Source organism: Micromys minutus, assembly GCF_963924665.1.
Source record: "Micromys minutus genome assembly, chromosome: 2".
NCBI lineage: Eukaryota > Metazoa > Chordata > Mammalia > Rodentia > Muridae > Micromys > Micromys minutus.
In genome coordinates this window covers 87,580,707-87,600,917 of record NC_137971.1, presented here as the reverse complement: position 1 = coordinate 87,600,917, position 20,211 = coordinate 87,580,707, and the positions used below count along the sequence as shown (strand labels likewise).

At 37.5% G+C, this 20,211-nt stretch overlaps 1 protein-coding gene and 1 pseudogene across 2 annotated transcripts; both read left to right on the top strand.

Moving 5' to 3' along the window:
* Positions 1-1,437: 1,437 nt before the first annotated feature.
* On the top strand, positions 1,438-2,382 carry LOC308417185 (olfactory receptor 5P81-like; the record flags this gene model as incomplete). The annotated part of the gene is made up of 1 exon (XM_080912341.1): positions 1,438-2,382. One exon carries the CDS (start codon positions 1,438-1,440, stop codon positions 2,380-2,382), a length of 945 nt encoding a protein of 314 aa, XP_080768467.1.
* Positions 2,383-3,323: 941 nt separating this feature from the next.
* LOC308417696 (cytochrome c oxidase subunit 5B, mitochondrial-like) lies at positions 3,324-11,967 on the top strand (annotated as a pseudogene). The gene is made up of 2 exons: positions 3,324-3,445; positions 11,597-11,967. The product of its transcript is annotated as a cytochrome c oxidase subunit 5B, mitochondrial-like (transcript).
* The last annotated feature ends 8,244 nt before the right edge of the window (positions 11,968-20,211 follow it).

Here is a 20,211-nt window from a genome sequence, read left to right as displayed (position 1 = left end):
ATCCCAGTGAAATATCTGTCAAAGAACCCAGAGACAGCTTGTACCTGGAGCTGTTGTCTTCTCTGAATTACTTGAGGTGAAAGAAAGAGCAACTGTGTGGTAAATCTGAGCAGTACACATGCAGCTGGAGCCATGGGTCTCTCCATGTCTACTCACTGATTGGTGTTTTAGTCCCTGGGAGCTCTGAAGAGTTTGGTTGGTTGATAATGTTGTTCTTCTCATGGGGTTGTAAATCCTTTTATCTCTAGCTCCTTCATTGCAGTCCTCATGTTCAGTCCGATGGTTAGCTGCAAGCATCCTCATCTGTATCTGTATGGCTCTGTCAGAGCCTCTGAGGAGGCATCCATATCAGGCTTCTGCCAGTAAGCACTTTCTGGCATTAACAATAGTGCATGGGTTTTGGTGACTCATACAAGATTTGCTGGGACTGGGAAAGGTTCCAGCTACCAAAGTTATCTTGCACTTAAGAACAAACAACACATGCAAATTTTAGTTCCTTTTATCCATGACTAGACAAAATAAAATGTAAGAACTCCAGGTTCATCATGAGTATCTTAGGTTCAAGATTAGTGCAGCTGCTAGAGCTTACAAAGCACCAAGTGTGGGCCTTCTAGAGACAATATTCAGTCTCATAACAGTTCTCAGCCTCTAATGAGTGACAAAAACATAGCAAATGTTTTGCTGAATCATTTCACAAAATGCCAGACATAAAGACTTTATTATGCATGTCACTACAGTTCCGTTTAGGTTATGGGTTGGATGTCTATTATGTTGTCTCACAGTAATTGCATGGAAATTTCACTTTATTTGGTTTAAAAAATCTGTTTCAAATATATCTAACATATTTACAATAGACATTTCTATTGATAATTTAAAATTCCTGTTTAGTTGGTGTATTAATAATAAATCTATTTCTGTGGAAAATTAATACACAATATATATTTAAAATAAAACTTGACAAAAACGCATTCCAATCATTTCTAGTATATAATCATCTATGATTATTATTGCTTAATTTTATTATTACATAGATGTTAAGCAGTAGGGTACAGACAGGGTTCTGTTTCAAATTTTACTGGCTGTTTTATAAAGGAAAAGCAAGTGAAATAATCTTTTTTTAAGTCATTAAAATTCTGATGAAAATAATATTTTAGGAAAATATAATGTTTAAAATAAAACATACATATGAAATTATTTCAACTTTATACATTACCTGTTTGTATCTATGGATAATTCTTAGCTTCTTGTTTATTTTTCATGAGTATGTAAAAGTATAAGCTGTTATTTAAGTATTCCCTACAGAATTTCATGCATTTATTTTATTTGACATACTAGTGATTTTGTTATTTGTATATTAACAAAAGTAAAACTACCTATTTGTAAATCCCTTTCTGTACTTTCTCCATCACAGCCTTGATCTGGCAGCTACACTGCCCCATGGCTTTCCTGGAAGATGGGAACCACACTGCAGTGACAGAGTTCATTTTATTAGGTTTAACAGATGACCCAATCCTTAAAGTTGTCCTCTTCACCATCATCCTGTGCATCTACCTGGTGACTGTGTCTGGGAACCTCAGCACCATCCTTCTCATCAGAGTCTCTTCCCAGCTCCATCAACCCATGTACTTTTTTCTCAGTCACTTGGCTTCTGTTGACATAGGCATTTCATCATCTGTCACACCCAATATGCTTGGTAACTTCCTGGTGGAGAGGAGCAGTATCTCCTACACTGGATGTGGCATCCAGCTTGGTTCAGCTGTTTTATTTGGTGCTATTGAATGTTTCCTTCTGGCTGCCATGGCTTATGACCGATTTGTGGCAATCTGCAACCCACTGCTTTATTCAACTAAAATGTCCACACAAGTATGTATCCAGTTGCTTGTAGGGTCTTACATTGGTGGTTTTCTTCATTGTTCCTCCTTTACACTTACCTTTGTTTCTTTTCTCTTTTGTGGATCAAATAGAATCAATCACTTTTTCTGTGATTTCACTCCTTTAGTTGAACTCTCCTGTTCTGAAAACAGTGTCTTTCTAATTCTTAATTTATTTTCTACTGCCTCCATCATTGTGATCACAGTGTTTGTCATAGCCATTTCCTATGCCTACATCCTCATCACCATCCTGAAGATGCGCTCCACTGAGGGCCGCCACAAGGCCTTCTCCACCTGCACCTCCCACCTCACTGCAGTCACTGTGTTCTATGGAACTGTTACATTTATTTATATGATGCCAAAGTCCAACTATTCCACAGATCAAAACAAAGTGGTGTCTGTGTTCTACATGGTGGTGGTCCCCATGTTGAACCCCATTATCTACAGCCTCCGGAATAATGAGATTAAGGGTGCTCTGAAGAGACAGCTTAGTAAAATAATATTTTCTTAGAGATATCTGTTGTTTTGATAGACTTGATATAGTAATAATGCCTCTTTGATATAATATTTAAAGAAAGGTTCTGGTTGAAATAGATTGTTGAGAGTATTAGCATGTGACAAGTTTTACAAATGTGGGATCAAATTTCTTATTACATTGAAGGTAGAAGTTTCTTTAAAAAAATCAAATTAACTTTTAAATTAAGGGCATATTGAATAATATAAATATAAATTTCAAAATATAATTTTGAAGTTACATTAATATTTTTCAAAGCTGTTCATAGTTAAGCATGTTACAGAGTTGGTCTTAATTGTTCCAAATCTGATGTCATTTGTGAAAAGCCTGCTGACTATTATAGTTCTCTTAGAGAATGCTACAGACATTTAGGAATGGAGTCTAGTTGCAATTCTTACTTTACTTCAGGCATGTCATAAAAGGGATTTAGACACTCAGAACTTTGCTAATCTTTTTACTGGCCAAGAGGTAAATGGATTTGTTCAACTCTACATTTCTATCATGAGGCACACAAACAGAACATACTCATACACTTAACCCACCAGGACTGAGCCCTACAAAATAACAGTTTTCCTTTGGTTAGTTGATTATCTTAGCTATAGTATGTTTGCTATTGTAACAGAAGCCTCTTTAGTTCAGACTTTGATCTTTCATGATGTGTTTGAATTAACACTAAGTTATCTTGAGATAAATCTGATAAATATATCCATCCTATTGAATGATAAGAATCAAGAAGAAAGTAAAATTTCTAGAAACACTGTAGAAAGAATTATCTATAAGAATAGACCTTGTAGACTCATAAAATTTCTGATCTGTGAACTTGGCCTCTGTTCATGACCTAATTGTGAACTCTTTCTGCGTCTCATTAGTATCACACATATGTACATGGGTGTCTGGACATCTACTAGGTAAGTAATATACAGCAGTCTTATTGCAAAATGGAAGTGACTCACCATCTTCAAGAACCATCAGCTGTCAGTAGCTCTCTGACATACTCGGGACCACAGTGGCTTTTTCTTTCCATTCCTACTGGAATATGGATTGGCTTTGTCTTGTTCAAGTAACCATATTAATTGGGCAGCAGTCATTTTATATTTAGAAGTTAGGATCACACAATGATTCTGTCTGCCAGCTCTCACATTCTTTCCAACTCCCCTTCTGTGTTCTCTGAGGATTGTAAGATAAAGATTGGTATAGATGGCCCATGTTTGGGTGAACAAACAGACTACTTTGACCAGCTATAAGCCTGTGCATTAATCATTACCCAGTTGAGTTTGAATTGAGTAGTAGGGGGAGGCAAAACAAATCATAAACAAACCAAAAATAAACAACCAGAGAATATAGAAGACTGATATGCTAATGCAGGGACTGATCAAAATAGTCCTTACTGGGAACACAAAATTTTTCTAAGTACTGAAGCATGACCTCAGGTTCTTCTGGGATAGGGTACTATTTCTATGCAACTAGTTGTGTGAATTCATTACTTATTCAAGTATTTGAGAAAAAAAAAAAAAAAACCTTGTCTAACCAAGGTTGGAAACAATACAAACATCTTCCCTGTGTTCATAATTTCTTGAACACAGAACTACCATGAACTTCTAGTCTGTATGTCTCTGGTCAAGTTCTGGCCTCCTGCCAGTAATATGTGACATTCTATATCAGGTACAGTGTGTGAGATCTTGTGCTGAAATGAGCAGTTTCCTAAATTTCTAGGAACCAAGAGAAACAAACCAAAATACTTTCCCAGAAAGTCATGGAGTTTAGTTTACAAAGACTTTGAAGACTTCTGAGCCATACCCCACTCTGTCTACATGCTAGGGCTGTATTGCATGTTGTTCACTTGAAATCGTGATGACCTTCCCAATTTCAAATTATACTTTAAAATTCTGTCATGTAAAGAACTATTCTATGCTACTGGGGTTGTAAATGAGAAATATTCAAAATGAGACTTATCTTCTACAGTAGGATTCCAAGAATGAACGTTGAAAGTAAATGATGTGAACTACAAATTTGATTTAAGTAGTATTGGTGAAAAAGACAAAGCAAAACATAAACAACAAAAAGAAAACCAAGTAAATATAGGAGATTGATAAGCTAAGGCAGGGTTATTCAACATAGGCTTCACTGGGAACCCCAAAACCTAGTAGGGACTGCAGAATGTCCTCAAATTCTTCTGGGTTGTGGTGCTATTTCTGTACAGCCCATTGTGTGAATTCAGCACTCATTCAGAAGCATGCAATTTACTTTGAGTTTTCAGTTGCAACAATGGCAGAATTGATCATTTTAATCAAATCCATGGGGACCGCAACTAGAAAAACTAATAAATATTAGATTTGATATCAAACTAGGGTTTCGAGAATAATAATTCTGTGAATATTTATAAAAAATATAAGAGTAATCAGGAGGTGGCTGGTGGGCAGGAGGGGGACCTAATGTGTAAATATTCTCTCTCAATATGAAGAATTTGATAATCATGAAGAAAATGCTACCTACATAGTCTGTAGGTTTAAAGTTCATTGGAAATGGGTGAGGCAAGAGGCAAAACTAGAGATTATTCCACAGAGACATGATATAGGTAGACCACTTCTATGTCTTTGAGAATTCTAAGACTGTTTAAATTGTTTACCTAATCATGATTTAACTCTAGTAAGTGGTATCTGTCTAGAAAATCATCCATTTCATTAAGATTTTCCAATTGTGAAAATGCATTTTTCTATATTTATTCCTCTGTTTAGGAACAGCTGGGTTGTTTCCAGTTTCTGACTATTATAAATATGGCTGCTATGAACATAGTGGAGCATGTGTCCTTGTTATATGTTGAAGCATCTTTGGGGTATATGCCCAGAGTGATATAGTTGGGTCCTCAAGTAGTACTATGTTCAATTTTCTGAGGAACTGCCATACTGATTTCCAGAGTGGTTGTTCCAGCTTGCAATCCTACCAGCAATGAAGGAGTGTTGCTCTTTCTCTACATCCTTGCCAGCAACTGCTATTAAAAACAATGACTTCATGAAATTCGCACTCAAATGAATGGATTTAGAAACTATCCTGAGTGAGGTAACTCAGTCACAAAAGAACACAATGGTATGCACTCACTGATAAGTGCATATTAGACAAAAAGCTAAGAATACCCACAGTACAACTCACAGACTATATGATGCTCAAGAGGAAGAAAGACCAAAGAGTGTATACTTCAGTCTTTCTTAGAAGGGGAAACAAAATAATCAAGGGAGGTAGATAGCGGGGGACTTGTGTTGAAGAGAGGAGAAGAGTGGGAAAAGGGGCAAAATCAGTTATGGGAGGAGATGGAGGAATGTGGGGTGGGGAACTGGGAGTAGCAAACAACAAGTCCCACATGCCAGGAAAGCAAGAGCTTCCCAGGACCCCACTGGGATGGCATTAGCTGAAACACCCCACAAAGGGGAGAAAGAACCTGTAAAGACCATATCTAGTGTTTAGGCATGCCCTCCAGATTGAGGGATTGGGCCACTCACACATCTTCAAAATTTTAATCCAGAATTGTCTGAAGGAAATACAGGGGCAAAGAGAGGCGCAGAGACAAAAAAAAAAAACAAAACTATCCAGGAGACTGCCCCACCTGGAGATCCATCCAAAATACAGACACCAAACTCAGACACTATTGTGGATGCTAAGAAGTGCTTGCTGACAGAAGTCTGATATAACTGTCTTTTGACAGTGTGACAGATTCTGACAAATACAGAGACAGATGCTCACAGACAATCTTTGGACTAAGCATGGAAACCCCAATGGAGGAGTTAGAGAAAAGAAAGAAGGAGTTGAAGGGGTTTGCAACCCCATAAGAAGAACAACAATATCAACCAAACAGATGTCTCAGAGTTCTTAGAGACTAAACCTCTAACCAATGCATATACATAGATGAACCCATGGTTCCAGCCACATATATAGCAGAGGATGGCATTGTGTGGAATCAATGGGAGGAGAGGCCCTTGGTCCTGGCTTTATTTCCCAGTGTACATGAATACCAGGTCAGTGAGGTGGGAGTGGGTGGATGGGAGGGGGAGCAACCTCACTACAGCATGTGGAGGAAGGATAAGATAGAAGTGTTCAGGAGGAGAAACTGGGAAAGGAAATAACGTTTGAAATGCAAATATATAATACACCCAATAAAATAATAAAGAATGCTATCATCTTCATTAATGGGGATTTTAGGTCAGAATTGTTCTTCATGTGTGTTTGAGTATCCTGGGTTTGTTGTGGTAGGAGAACTGGATTCTGATGGTGTCAAATTACAGTGGCTTCTGTTTCTTCTGTGCTTGTTCTTAACTTTGCCATCTGATTATTTATGGTGCTTACTGGTATTTGGGTGTTTTGGATTAGAGCAGGCCTCCTGGGAGGCTAACAATGCTGCTCCTAGTTAGAGCATTCCTCCTGTGTCCTGGATTAGAGCAGATCTTCTGAGAGAAAGGCAGGCTGCGGGGTTCTGAGGGAAGACATTTTGGTCTGCCATGGTGCAGGTGAGGTTCATGGCTCCTTTTCAATGATTCCCAATTGTTCAATAATTTTCTCTGATATGTACACATAAATACACACATCCATATGCACACACACAAACATGCCTAAACCCATTATATGAGAACTTACCCAATAAACTTAGGTTTATTTTTATATCAATACACAAAGTCATATTAAAAGTTCTTATTTTAAAATGTAAATTGAATTTATTTTTAATCCCTTCATTGGGATTCCTCTGATCAGTTTGATGGTTGGTTTTGAGCATCCTCATCTGTATTGGTCAGGATCTGGCAGAGCCTCTCAGAAGACAGCTATAGCAGGCTCCTGTCAGCAAGTGCTTCTTGGCATTAGCAATAGTATCTAGGGTTTGGTGTCTGCATGTGGAATGGATCCCCAGGTGGGGAAGTCTCAGAATGACCTTTTCTTCAGTCTCTGCTCCACACTTTGTCCCTGTATTTCCTTTTGACAGGAGTCATTCTGGGTTAAAAATTTGGAGATGAGTAGGTGGCAACGTCCCCCAACTAGAGGCCTTGCCAAACCTCTAGATATAGTCTCTACAGGTTCTCCCTCCCCTTTGTTGGGCTTTTCAGCTAATCTCATCCCTGTTGGGTCCTGAGAGTCTCTTGCTTTCCAGGCAACTGATACTTGCTAGTGGCTTTCATCAGCTCAACATTGTCTATTGTTACACAACTCTGTTCAAATTTCTGACCCTCTGTATATCATCCCTGTCTCCTCCCATACCTGATCCTGCATCCCCTTTTGTCCCTCATCCTCCTGCTTCCTCCAAAGTCCAATTCACCCTCTACCTCCTGTGAGTATTTTGTTCTCCCTTCTAAGATGGACTGAAACATGGACATTTTGGACTATGATTTGTATGTTAGGTATTCTGAGCTTTTAGAATAGCATCTACTTATCAGTGAGTGCATGCATACCAAATGTGTTCTTTTGTGACTAGGTTACCTTACTCAGAATTATATTTTCTAGTTCCATTTATTTGCCTATGAATTTCATAGAGTCATTGTTTGTAATAGCTGAGTAGTACTCCATTATGTAAATGTACCACAATTTCTGTATACATTCCTTTGTTGAAGGACATCTGGGTTCCTTTCAGCTTCTGTCTATTATGAATAAGGTTGCTGAGATAATAGTAGAGCATATGTCCTTGTTATATGTTAGAATATCTTTTGGGTATATGCCAAGAAGTGGTATACCTGGGTCCTCAGGTAGTACTATGTCCAATTTTCTGAGGAACCACCAGACTAATTTCCAGAATGGTTGTACCAGCTTGCAATCCCACCAACAATGGAGCAATGTTTTATTTTGTCCACATCCTTACCAGCATCTTTTGTCACCTGAGCTTTTTATAATAGCCATTCTGACTAGTATGAAGTAGAATCTCGGGGTTGTTTTGATTTGCATTACCCTGAAGACTAAAGATATTGAACATTTCTTTAGGTGATTTGCAGCCATTTCTTATTCCTCAGTTGAGAATTCTTTGCTTAGCTTTGTTCCCCATTTTTAATAGGCTTATTTGATTCTCTAGAGTCTACCTACTTGAGTTCTTTGTATATATTGGATAATAGCCCTCTATCAGATGTAAGATTAGTAAAGATCTTTTCCCAATCTGTTGAATGCAATTTTGTCCTATTGACATTTGTACTTTTGAATTTGCATACAGATGCTCTTTAATTTTATGAGGTCCATTTGTTAATTGTTGATCTCAAAGCATAAACCATTAGTAATCTGTGCAGAAAATTTCCCTCTGTGCCAATTTGTTAGAGGCTCTTTCCAAATTTCTCTTCTAATAAATTCAGTATATCTGGTTTTATTTGAAACTCAATGATCCATTTGGACTTGAGCTTTGTACAAGGAGATAAGAATGGATCAATTTACACTTTTTACATGTATACCACCACTTAATCCAGCATCATTTGTTGAAAATGCTATGTACTTTACACTTATTCCAACTCGTAGGTTTTCAATGCATACTGTCAAGCCCTTGAAAAAAAATCAAGTACTGACTAAAAAACATATTCACATGGTTTTATGTAAAATTTATTTTAATGTCTGAAAAAACAGTACTGACAAAAATGTATAATTTTAAGCAAAAAATGTTTAAAATCTGTACATTTATCTTTGTTTTGCAAAATAAAGTCGTTTAAAAAATAAAAAAAAAATAAAAAAAAGAAAATGCTATCATTTTTCCACTGAACGATTTTAGCTCCTTTGTCAAAGATCAAGTGACCATAAGTGTGGGGGTTCATTTCTGGAATTTCAATTCTAGTCTCTTGATCTACCTGACTGTCTCTATACAAAAATCATGCAGTTTTTATCACAATAGATCTGTAATAAAGCTTGGGGTCAGAAATGGTGATTCCCCCAGAAGTTCTTTTATTGTTGAGAATAGACTTTGTTATCCTGAGTTTTTTGTTATTCCAAATGAATTTGAAAATTGTTCATCCTAATTCTATGAGTAATTGAGTTGGAATTTTGATGGGGATTGCATTGAATCTGTAGATTGGTTTCAGCAAGATGGCCATTTTTATTATATTAAATGCTGAGAAAATGTGAGCATGGAAGATATTTTCCATCTTCTGAGATCTTGGGTTTCTTTCTTCAGGGACTTTAAGTTCATTTCATACAGATTTTTAATGTGCTTAGTTAGAGTCACACCAAGGTATTTTACATTATTTGTGACTATTGTGAAGGGTATCATTTCCCTACTCTTTTCTCAGCTTCTTTATCCTTTGAGTAGAGGAAATCTACTGATTTGCTTGAGTTAATTTTATATTCAGACACTTTCTGGAATTCAATGAAAATGAAAACACAAAATACTCAAACCTATGGGATGCAATGAAAGCAGTACTGAGAAGAAAACTCATAGCTCTGAGTGCTTCCAAAAAAAAAAAAAAAAAAAAAAAAAACTGGAGCGAGCATACACTAGCAACCTGATGGCACAATTGAAAGCTCTAGAACAAAAGGAAGCAGATACACCCAAGAGGAGTAGATGGCATGAAATAATCAAACTTAGGGCAGAAATAGACCAAATAGAAACAAAAAGAACCATTGAAAGAATCAACAAAACCAAGAGCTGGTTCTTTGAGAAAATTAACAAGATCGATAAACCCTTAGCCAGACTAACTGGAGGGTGTAGAGAAAGTATCTAAATTGACTAAATCAGAAATGAAAGGGGAGACATAACAAAAGAAACTGAGGAAATTCAAGAAATCATCAGGTACTATTACAAAAGCTTATACTCAACAAAACTAGAAAATCTAGAGGAAATGGACAATTTTCTAGACTGATACCAGGAACCAAAGTTGAATCAGGATCAGATAAACCATCTAAACAGTCACATAACCCCTAAGGAAAGAGAAGCAGTTATCAAAAAGCTCCCAACAAAAAAAAAAAAAAAAAAAAAAAAAAAAAAAAAAAAGCCCAGGACTCAATGGGTTTAGTGCAGAATTCTATTGGACCTTCATAGAGGACCTAATACCTATACTCTCCAAACAATTCCACAAAATAGAAACAGAGGGAAAACTACCCAACTCATTCTTCAAAGCCAAAATTACACTCATTTCTCAACCACAGAGAGACCCTACAAAGAAAGAGAACTTTAGACCAATTTCCTTCATGAAAATTGATGCAAAAATATTCAACAAAATCCTTGCAAACCGAATCCAAGAACACATCAAAAGAATCATTCACCATGATTAGGTGGACTTCATTCCAGGGATGCAAGGATGGTTCAATATATGGAAATCCATCAGTGTCAACCACTATATAAACAAACTCAAAGGAACAAAAATCACATGATTATCTCTCTAGATGCAGAGAAAGCATTTGACAAAATTCAACACCCCTTCATTAAAAGTCTTGGAAAGGTCAGGTATTCAGGGACATACTTAACATAATAAAAGAAATATACAGCAAACCAGTAGCCAGTATCAAAAGAAATGGTGAGAAACTTGAAACAATCCCACTAAAATCAGGGACTAGAAAAGGCTGTCCACTCTCTCCCTACCTATTCAATATAGTACTTGAAGTACTAGCTACAGCAGTAAGAAAACAAAAAGATTTCAAAGGGATACAAATTGGAAAGGAAGAAGTCAAAGTATCACTATTTGCAGATGATATAATAGTATACTTAAGTGATTCCACCAGGGAATTTTACAGCTGATAAGCACCTTCAGCAAAGTAGCTGGATATAAAATTAATTCAAGCAAATCAGTAGCTTTCCTCTACACAAAGGATAAACAGACTGATAAAGAAATTAGAGAATCAACACCCTTCACAATATCCACAAAGTACATAAAATATGTTGGTGTGACCCTAACCAAGCAAGTGAAGGATCAGTATAACAAGAACTTCAAATCTCTGAAGAAGGAAATTGAAGAAGACCTCAGAAGATGGAAAGATCTTTCATACTCAGGAATTGGAAGGATCAATATTGTAAAAATGACCATCTTGCCTAAAGCAATCTACAGATTCAATACAATCCCCATCAAAATTCCAACTCAATTCTTCATAGAGTCAGAAAGAGCAATTTGCAAATTCGTTTGGAATAATAAAAAAACCCAGGAAAGGAAAAACCATTCTCAACAATAAAAAAAACTTCTGGGGAATCACTATCCCTTACTTCAAGCTGTATTATGGATCAACTGTGATTTTAAAAATAATAATTAAATAAAATAAAATAAAAACCCTGGTCTTCAAGGTTACTTCACGGAGTAGGCGTTTTGGCGGCACAGGCACTGAGGGCCCACGGGCCCGTGGCACAGCCGCAACCAGCTCCATGGATTCTGGAGGTGGTGTCCCTACTGATAAGGAGAAGTCTACCAGGCTGGTGAGGAAGATAATGATTGCAGCACAGAAAGGCCTGGACCCATACAATATGCTACCTCCAAAGGCAGCTTCGGGTACCAAGGAAGACCCTAATCTAGTCCCATCTATCAGCAATAAGAGAATAGTGGGTTGCATCTGTGAAGTGGACAACTGCACCATCATCTGGTTTTGGTTGCACAAAGGCAGCGATGCCAGAACTGTGGAACCCATTACAAGCTGGTGCCCCACCAAATGGCCCACTGAGCCAGCCCCTGGGTTAATGTTTCAGAATGTAAAGGAAAACTTCTCTCTAAGAAAGACTAGCCATTATACTGGCAAAAAAAAAAAAAAAAAAAAAAAAAAAAAAAAAAAAACCCTGCCTGGTATTGGTACAGAGACAGGCAGGTAGACCAATAGAATAGAATCAAAGATCCAGAAATGAATCCACACACCTATGGTCACTTGATTTTTGATAAAGAAGCTAAAAATAATCAATAGAAAAAGGGCAGCCTCTTCAACAAATGGTGCTGGTTCAACTGGAAGACAGCATGCAGAAGAATAAAAATAGATCCTTTCTTATCTCCTTGTATAAAGCTAAAGTCTAAGTGGGTCAAAGATCTTGGCATAAAACCAAGTACACTGGAACTAATAGAACAGAAAGTGGGGAAGAGCTTAGAACACATAGGCACAGGGGGAAATTTCCTGAACAGAATACAGATGGCTTATGCTCTAACACTGTCAAAGGGACAAAACAACAACCAAAAGATTTGGAAAAGATCTTTATCAATCCTACATCTGATAGAGGGCTAGTATCCAATATATACAAAGAACTCAAGAAGTTAAACCCTAGCGAATCAAAGAATCCTATTGAAAAATGAGGTAGAGAGCTACACAGAGACTTCTCAACAGAGGAATATCAAATGGCTGAGAAGCACCTAAAGAAATGCTCAACATCCCTAGTCATCAGGGAAATGCAAATCAAAACAATCCTGTGATTTCACATCACACCACTCAGAATGGCTAAGATCAAAAACTCAGGTGACAGCAGATGCTGACAAGGATGTGGAGAAAGAGGAACACTCCTCCACTGTTATATTGTAAACTGGTGCAACTACTCTGGAAATCAGTCTGAAGGTTCCTCAGAAAATAGAATATAGTGCTAACTGAGGACCCAGCTATACCACTCCGGAGCATATACCCAAAAATAACCTTCAATATCTACCAAGGACACATGCTCAACAGTGTTCATAGCATCTTTATTTGTAATAGCTAGGTGCTGGAAAGAACCCAGATGTCCTTCAACAGAGAAATGGATTCAGAAATTTTGGTACATATCCATAATGAAGTACTATGCAGCTATTAAAAACAAGTTTATGAAATTTCTAGGCAAATGGATGGAACTTGAAGCTATCATCCCGATTGAAGTAACCCAGTCACAAAATAAAACTCATGTCTGTCCAGAATCTTCTAGTTTTCATAGTCTCTGTTAAGAAGTCTGGTGTGATTCTGATTGGTCTGTCTTTACCCTTTTTTTCTCTCTTACTGCTTTAAGGATTCTTTCTTTGTTTTGAACATTCGAAGTTTTGACTATTATGTGTTGGGAAGAGTTTCTTTTCTCTTCCAATCTATTTGGAGTTCTGTAGGCTTCTTGTATGTTCATGGTCATCTCATTCTTAAGGTTTGGGAAGTTTTCTTCTGTGATTTTGTTGAAGATATTTACTGTACCTCTTCGTTGGGAGTCTTTATTCTCTTCCATACCTATTATTATTAGATTTGGTCTTCTCAATATGTCCTGGATGTTCTGGATATTTTCGATTAGGAGCTTTTTCATTTTTGCATTTTCTCTTACTGTTGTGTCAATGTTTCCTATGTTGTCATCTGCCCCTTAAATTCTCTCTTCCATCTATTGTAATCTGTTGATGATGCTTACATCTATGCCTCCTGATATCTTTCCTAGGTTTTCTATCTCAGGGGTTGTCTCCTTTTGTGATTTCTTTATTGTTTCTATTTTCATTTTTAATTTCTTCACCCTTTTGGTGTGTTTTCCTGTACACCTTTGAGTGATTTTTGTGTTTTCTCTTTAAGGGCTTCTACTTTTTTATGTATGTTCTCCTGAATCCCACTCCTGTAATTCTCCTGTAATTCATGAGCTCAAAGACATCCACCATCATCATAAAGTATGATTTTAAGTCTAAATATTGTTTTTTCTGGTATGCTGGGAAATCCACGGCTTGCTGTGGTGGGAGAACTAAGTTCTGTTATTGCCAGGTTGTCTTGGTTTCCATTGCTTAGGTTCTTGTGTTTTCTTCTTGTCATCTTGTTATCTGTGATTATAGGTAATCTTGTTGTCTCTGACTGGAGTTTGTCTCTCCTGTGGGTCTGAGAACCTATGGGCTCAGGAGGGAGATTGCTCCTGGGTGTTCATCTTTTTGTGGGCAGGCAGTGAGTTTTGATGGTGGTGACTTGGCTCTGATTCTGTGGGTTTGAATGGGAGAGCATTTCTGAGGCTCTTCTGTGTGCTTAGCAATCTGCAGACAACCCCTGAGTCCTGATGGCAGTCTCCTGGCTCTCTCTCTCTCTCTCTCTCTCTCTCTCTCTCTCTCTCTCTCTCTCTCTCTCTCTCTCTCTCTCTCTCTGGGCAGAAAAAAATCAGTCTCCAGAGAGCACCAGCTACCTGTGCCCTGAGAGTTTCCAGTAGTCTCTCCCTAGATTTTCGTTTGGGTTTGTTGAAGGAAGATTATTTTCTTGATTTTTCTAGGGTATAGTTTCACTCCTTGTTTTTGGGTTTTGCATCTATTATGATTTTAGGGTTGGAATTGTGGAAATATATTGTGTAAATTTGGATATGTTCTGGAATATCTTGGTTTCTCCATCTAAGGTAACTGGGAGTTTTGTTGGGTATAGTAGTCTAGGTTGGTATTTGTGTTCTTTAGGGTCTATATGACATCTGCCCAGGATCTACTGTTTTATAGTGTCTGTTGAGAAATCTGGTGTAATTTCTTTTAAATGACTTTATTTTACAAAACAAAGATAAATGTACAGATTTTAAACATTTTTTGCTTAAAATTATACATTTCTGTCAGTACTCTTTTTTCAGACATTAAAATAATTTTTACATAAAACCATGTAAATATATTTTTTAGTCAGTACTTGATTTTTTTCAAGAGCTTGACAATATGCATTGAAAACCTAATAGTTACAATAAGCATATAGTATATGCAAAACAAAACACAACATGGAAATAGTCAAAGTCTTCTTGTTTTGTAAATATATGTATATTTTTTTGTTTTCTTTATTTCTTGGACTTCATACAGTCTGTGAGTTGTTTCTGGGGGAGTGCAAGCCTCTGGGGTTAGAATCCCACTATCAGTGACTAAATATTATGTCTGTTATTTTGTGACTGGGTTATCTCACTCAGGATGATATTCTCTAGATGCAGCCATTTTCTTAAGAATTTGGTTAAGTCATTGTTTCTGGTGGCTGAGTAGTATTCCATTGTGTATATGTACCACAATTTTTGTATCCATTCGTCTTCTGAAGGACATCGGGGTTCCTTCCAGCTTCTGGCTATTATAAATAGAGCCACTATGAACATTGTGGTGCATATATCTTTGTTGTGTATTAAAGTGTCTCTGGGGTATATACCCAGAAGTGGAATAGCTGGGTCTTCAGGTAGTACTATATCCAATTTTCTGAGGTATCGCCAGACAGATTTCCAGAGTGGTTGTATTAGCTTGCAACCCCACCAACAGTGGAGAAGTGTTCCTCTTTCTCTGCAGCCTCGCCAGCATCTGCTGTCATCTGAGTTTTGGATCTTGGCCAATCTGACTGGTGTGAGGTGGAATCTCAGGGTTGTTTTGATTTGCATTTCCCTGATGGCTAAGAATGTGGAGCACTTCCTCAGATGTTTCTCGGCCATTCGGTGTTCCTTAACTGAAAACGTTTTGTTTAGCTCTGTACCCCATTTTTAATAGGGTTATTTGATTCTCTGGTGTCTAGCTTTTTGAATTCCTTGTACACCTTGGATATTAGGCCTCTATCTGATGTGGTGTTGGAAAAGATCTTTTCCCATTCTGTTGGTTGCCCTTTTGTTTTCTTGACGATGTCCTTAGCCTTACAGAAACTTTGCAATCTCATTAACTCCCATTTGTTAATCTTTGACTTTAGAGCTTGAGCCATTGGTGTTTTGTACAGGAAATTTTCTCCTGTGCCTATGTGTTCTAAGGTTTTCTCTACTTTCTCATCTAATAGTTTCAGTGTATCTGGTTTAATGTGGAGATCTTTGATCCACTTACACTTGAGCTTTGTACAAGGAGATAAGAAAGGGTCTATTTTCATTCTTTTGCATACTGAGTGCCAGTTGGACCAGCACCATTTGTTGAATAGGCTGTCCTTTTTCCATTGAATGTTTACTGCTCCTTTCTCAAAAATCAGGTGACCATATACATGAGGGCTCATTTCTGGATCTTCTATTCTATTCCATTGATCCACGTACCTATTTCTGTACCACTACCATGCAGTTTTCAGCACAATTGCCTTGTAATATAGCTTGAGGTCAGAAATAGTGATTCCCGCAGATGTTTTTTTGTTGTCGAGGATGGATTTCACTATTCTAGGTCTTTTATTATTCCATATGAAATTGCACATTGATCTTTCCAATTCCATGAAGAACTGGGTTGGAATTTTGATGGGGATTGTATTGAATCTGTAGATTGCTTTTGGTAGGATGGCCATTTTTAAGATGTTGATTTTTCCAATCCATGAGCATGGGAGATCTTTCCATTTTCTGAGATCCTCCTCAATTTCTTTCTTTAGAGGTTTGAAGTTCTTGTCATACAGGTCCTTCACTTGCTTAGTTAGAGTCACACCAAGATATTTCATAGTTTTTGTGACGATTGTGAAGGGTACCTTTTCCCTAATTTCTTTCTCCACATGTTTGTCCTTTGAGTATAGGAAGGCTACTGATTTGTTTGTGTAAATTTTGGATCCAGCCACTTTGCTGAACTTGTTTATCAGCTGTAGGAGTTCTCTGGTGGAATTTTTGGGGTCACTCAAGTACACTATCATGTCATCGGCAAAGAGTGATGTTTTTATCTCTTCCTTTCCGATTTGTATCCCCTTGATCTCCTTTTGCTGTCTAATTGCTCCAGCCAGGACTTCCAGTACTATGTTAAATAGGTAGGGGAGAGTGGGCAGCCTTGTCGAGTCCCTGATTTTAGTGGGATTGCTTCAAGTTTCCCGCCAAGTTTGATGTTGGCTGTTGGTTTGCTGTATATTGCTTTTATTATGTTTAAGTATGGGCCTTGGATTCCTGTTCTTTCCAGGACTTTTAACATGAAGGGGTGTTGGATTTTGTCGAATGCTTTCTCAGCGTCTAGTGAGATGACCATGTGATTTTGGGCTTTGAGTTTGTTTATATGTTGGATTACGTTGATGGATTTCCTTATGTTAAACCATCCCTGCATCCAGGGATGAAGCCTACTTTGTCATGATGAATGATCGTTTTGATGTGTTCTTGGATTCGGTTTGCAAGGATTTTGTTGAGTATTTTTGCATCAATGTTCATAAGTGAGATTGGTCTGAAGTTCTTTTTCCTTGTAGGGTCTTTGTGTGGTTTAGGTACGAGGGTTATTGTAGCCTCAAAAAATGAGTTGGGTAATATTCCATCTGATTCTATCTTTTGGAATATTTTGGCAAGTATTGGTGATATATCCTCAATAAAAGTCTGATAAAATTCTGCACTGAACCCGTCTGGACCTGGGCTTTTTTTGGTTGGGAGGCTTTTGATGACTTCTTCTATTTCTTTAGGTGTTATAGGGTTATTTAGATGGTTTACTTGGTCCTGGTTTAACTTTGGGACCTTGTATCTGTCTAGGAATTCATCCATTTCCTCCAGATTTTCCAATTTTGTGGAGTATAAGTTTTTGTAGTAGGATCTGATGATTTCTTGAATTTACTCAGTTTCAGTTGTTATGTCCCCACTTTCCTTTCTGATTTTGTTAATTTGGATACTCTCTCTTTGCCCTCTAGTTAGTCTGGCTAAGGGTTTATCAATCTTGTTGATTTTCTCAAAGAACAAACTCTTGGTTTTATTGATTTTTTCAATGGTTCTTTTTGTTTCTATTTGGTCTATTTCTGCCCTAATTTTGATTATTTCTTGCCGTCTACTCTTTTTGGGTATATCTGCTTCCTTTTGTTCTAGGGCTTTTAGCTGTGCTGTCAGGTTGCTGATGTGAGCTCTCTCCAGTTTCTTTTTGGAAGCACTTAGGGCTATGAGTTTTCCTCTTAATACTGCTTTCATTGCATTCCATAGGTTTGGGTATGTTGTGTTTTTGTTTTCGTTGAATTCTAGAAAATCCTTAATTTCTTTCTTTATTTTTTCTTTGACCCTGCTATCCTTTAACAGGGCATTGTTTAGTTTCCATGTGTATGTGGGCTTTTTGTTGTCTTTGTTGTTGTTAAAGACCAGCCGTAGACCATGGTGATCTGAGAGGATGCATGGGAGTATTTCAATCTTCTTATATCGATGGAGGCTCGTTCTGTGTCCAATATTGTAGTCAATTTTCGAGAAGGTGCCATGGGGTGGTGAGAAGAAGGTGTATTCTTTTACTTTGGGATAGTATGTTCTGTATATATCTATTAATTCTAGTTGGTTCAAAGTCTCTGCTAGTTTTGCAGTGTCCTTGTTCAGTTTCTGTTTCCCTGATCTGTCCATTGGTGAGAGTGGGGTATTAAAGTCTCCCACTATTATTGTGTGGGGTGAAATGTATTTTTTGAGCTTTAGTAGGGTTTCTTTTATGAATGTGGGTGATTTTTTATTTGGAGCATATATGTTAAGGATTGAGAGTTCCTCCTGACAGATTTCCCCGGTAATGAGTAAAAAGTGTCCTTCCTTATCTTTTTTGATAACTTTTAGTTGGAAATTTACTTTATTCGATATTAGAATAGCCACTCCAGCTTGCTTCTTGGAGCTGTTTGCTTGGAAGTTTTTTTCCCACCCTTTTACTCTGAGATAGTGTCTGTCTTTGTCTCTGAGATGAGTTTCCTGTATGCAGCAAAAGGCTGGATTTTGTTTATGTATCCAGTCTGATAGTCTATGTCTCTTTATTGGGGAGTTGAGACCATTTATGTTAATAGAAATCAAGGAATAGTTGTTTCTGTTTCCTGCCATTATTGCTTTTTTGGGTTGAGTTCTGTCTGTGTTTTTTCTTCGTTTAGTTTTCTTGTTTAGGAGTTTTCTTGTTTTTACTAGGCTGTATTTTCCCTCATTGTATTGGGTTTTCCACCTATAATTTGTTGTAGTGCTGGGTTTGTGGTGAGATACTGTGTGAATTTTCATTTGTCTTGAAATATCTTCATTTCTCCATGGATGGTGATTGATAGTTTTGCTGGGTAAAGCAGCTTGGGCTGGCACTTGTGCTCTCTTAAGGAGTGCATGATGTCTGTCCAGGTTCTTCTAGCTTTCATAGTCTCTGTTGAGAAATCGGGTTTGAGTCTGATTGGTCTGCCTTTATATGTTACCTGACATTTTTCCCTTACAGATTTTAGTATTTTTTCTTTACTTTGTGCACTTGATGTTTTTACTATTATGTGTCGGGAGGTATTTCTTTTCTGGTCCAACCTATTCGGAGTTCTGAAGGCTTCTTTTATGCTCGTGGTCATCTCATTCTTGAGGGTAGGGAAGTTTTCTTCTATGATTTTGTTGAAGATATTTACTGTGCCTCTTAGTTGATACTCTTCTCCCTTTTCTATTCCTATTATCCTTAGGTTCGGTCTTCTCATTGTGTCTTGGATTTCCTGGACATTTTGGGTTAGGAGCGTTTTGTTTTTTGCATCTCTCTGGCTGTTTTGTCTATGTTTGCAATGTTGTCTTCTGCCCCCGAGATTCTCTCTTCGATCTCTTGTAATCTATTGGAAATGCTTGCTTCTGTGACTCCTGATTTCTTTTTTTTTTTTTTTTTTTTTTTTTGGTGTTCTGACTCTAGGGTTATCTCTATTAGTGTTTTCTTTATTGTGTCAATCTCTGTTTTAATTTCCCTCTTCCATTCCTTTATTTCTTTGGTTCTGTTTTCCTCTAGTTCTTTGAGTTCTTTGAGTGTTTTTCTTGTTTCTTCTTTAAAAGCTTCAGAATCTTTTTGCTTTTCCTCCCTTTCTTGTTTAAGTATCTCTATCAGCATCTTAAGGTATGATTTCAGGTCTGTGTCTTCTTTTTCTGGAGGGTTTGGAATTCCGATGTTTGCTGTTATGGGAGAGCTGGGCTCTGGTGTTGCTAGATTGTCTTGGTTCTCTTGGGATATACTCTTTCTCTTTCCTCTTGCCATTTTGTTGTCAGTGATATGTTCTTGCCTTTCCCTTGTATCTGCTGTGTGTCCCTGGTTCTCCACTGGTTCAGGTGTCAGATGGGTCGAGCCCTGTTTTATGCCTCAGAGTCGTCGGGTGTGAGCAGAAGTTCCAACGTTCTGTTTGTGTTTGCTGGATCAGGCAAGGCAGGACAGGGCAAGGCAGGGG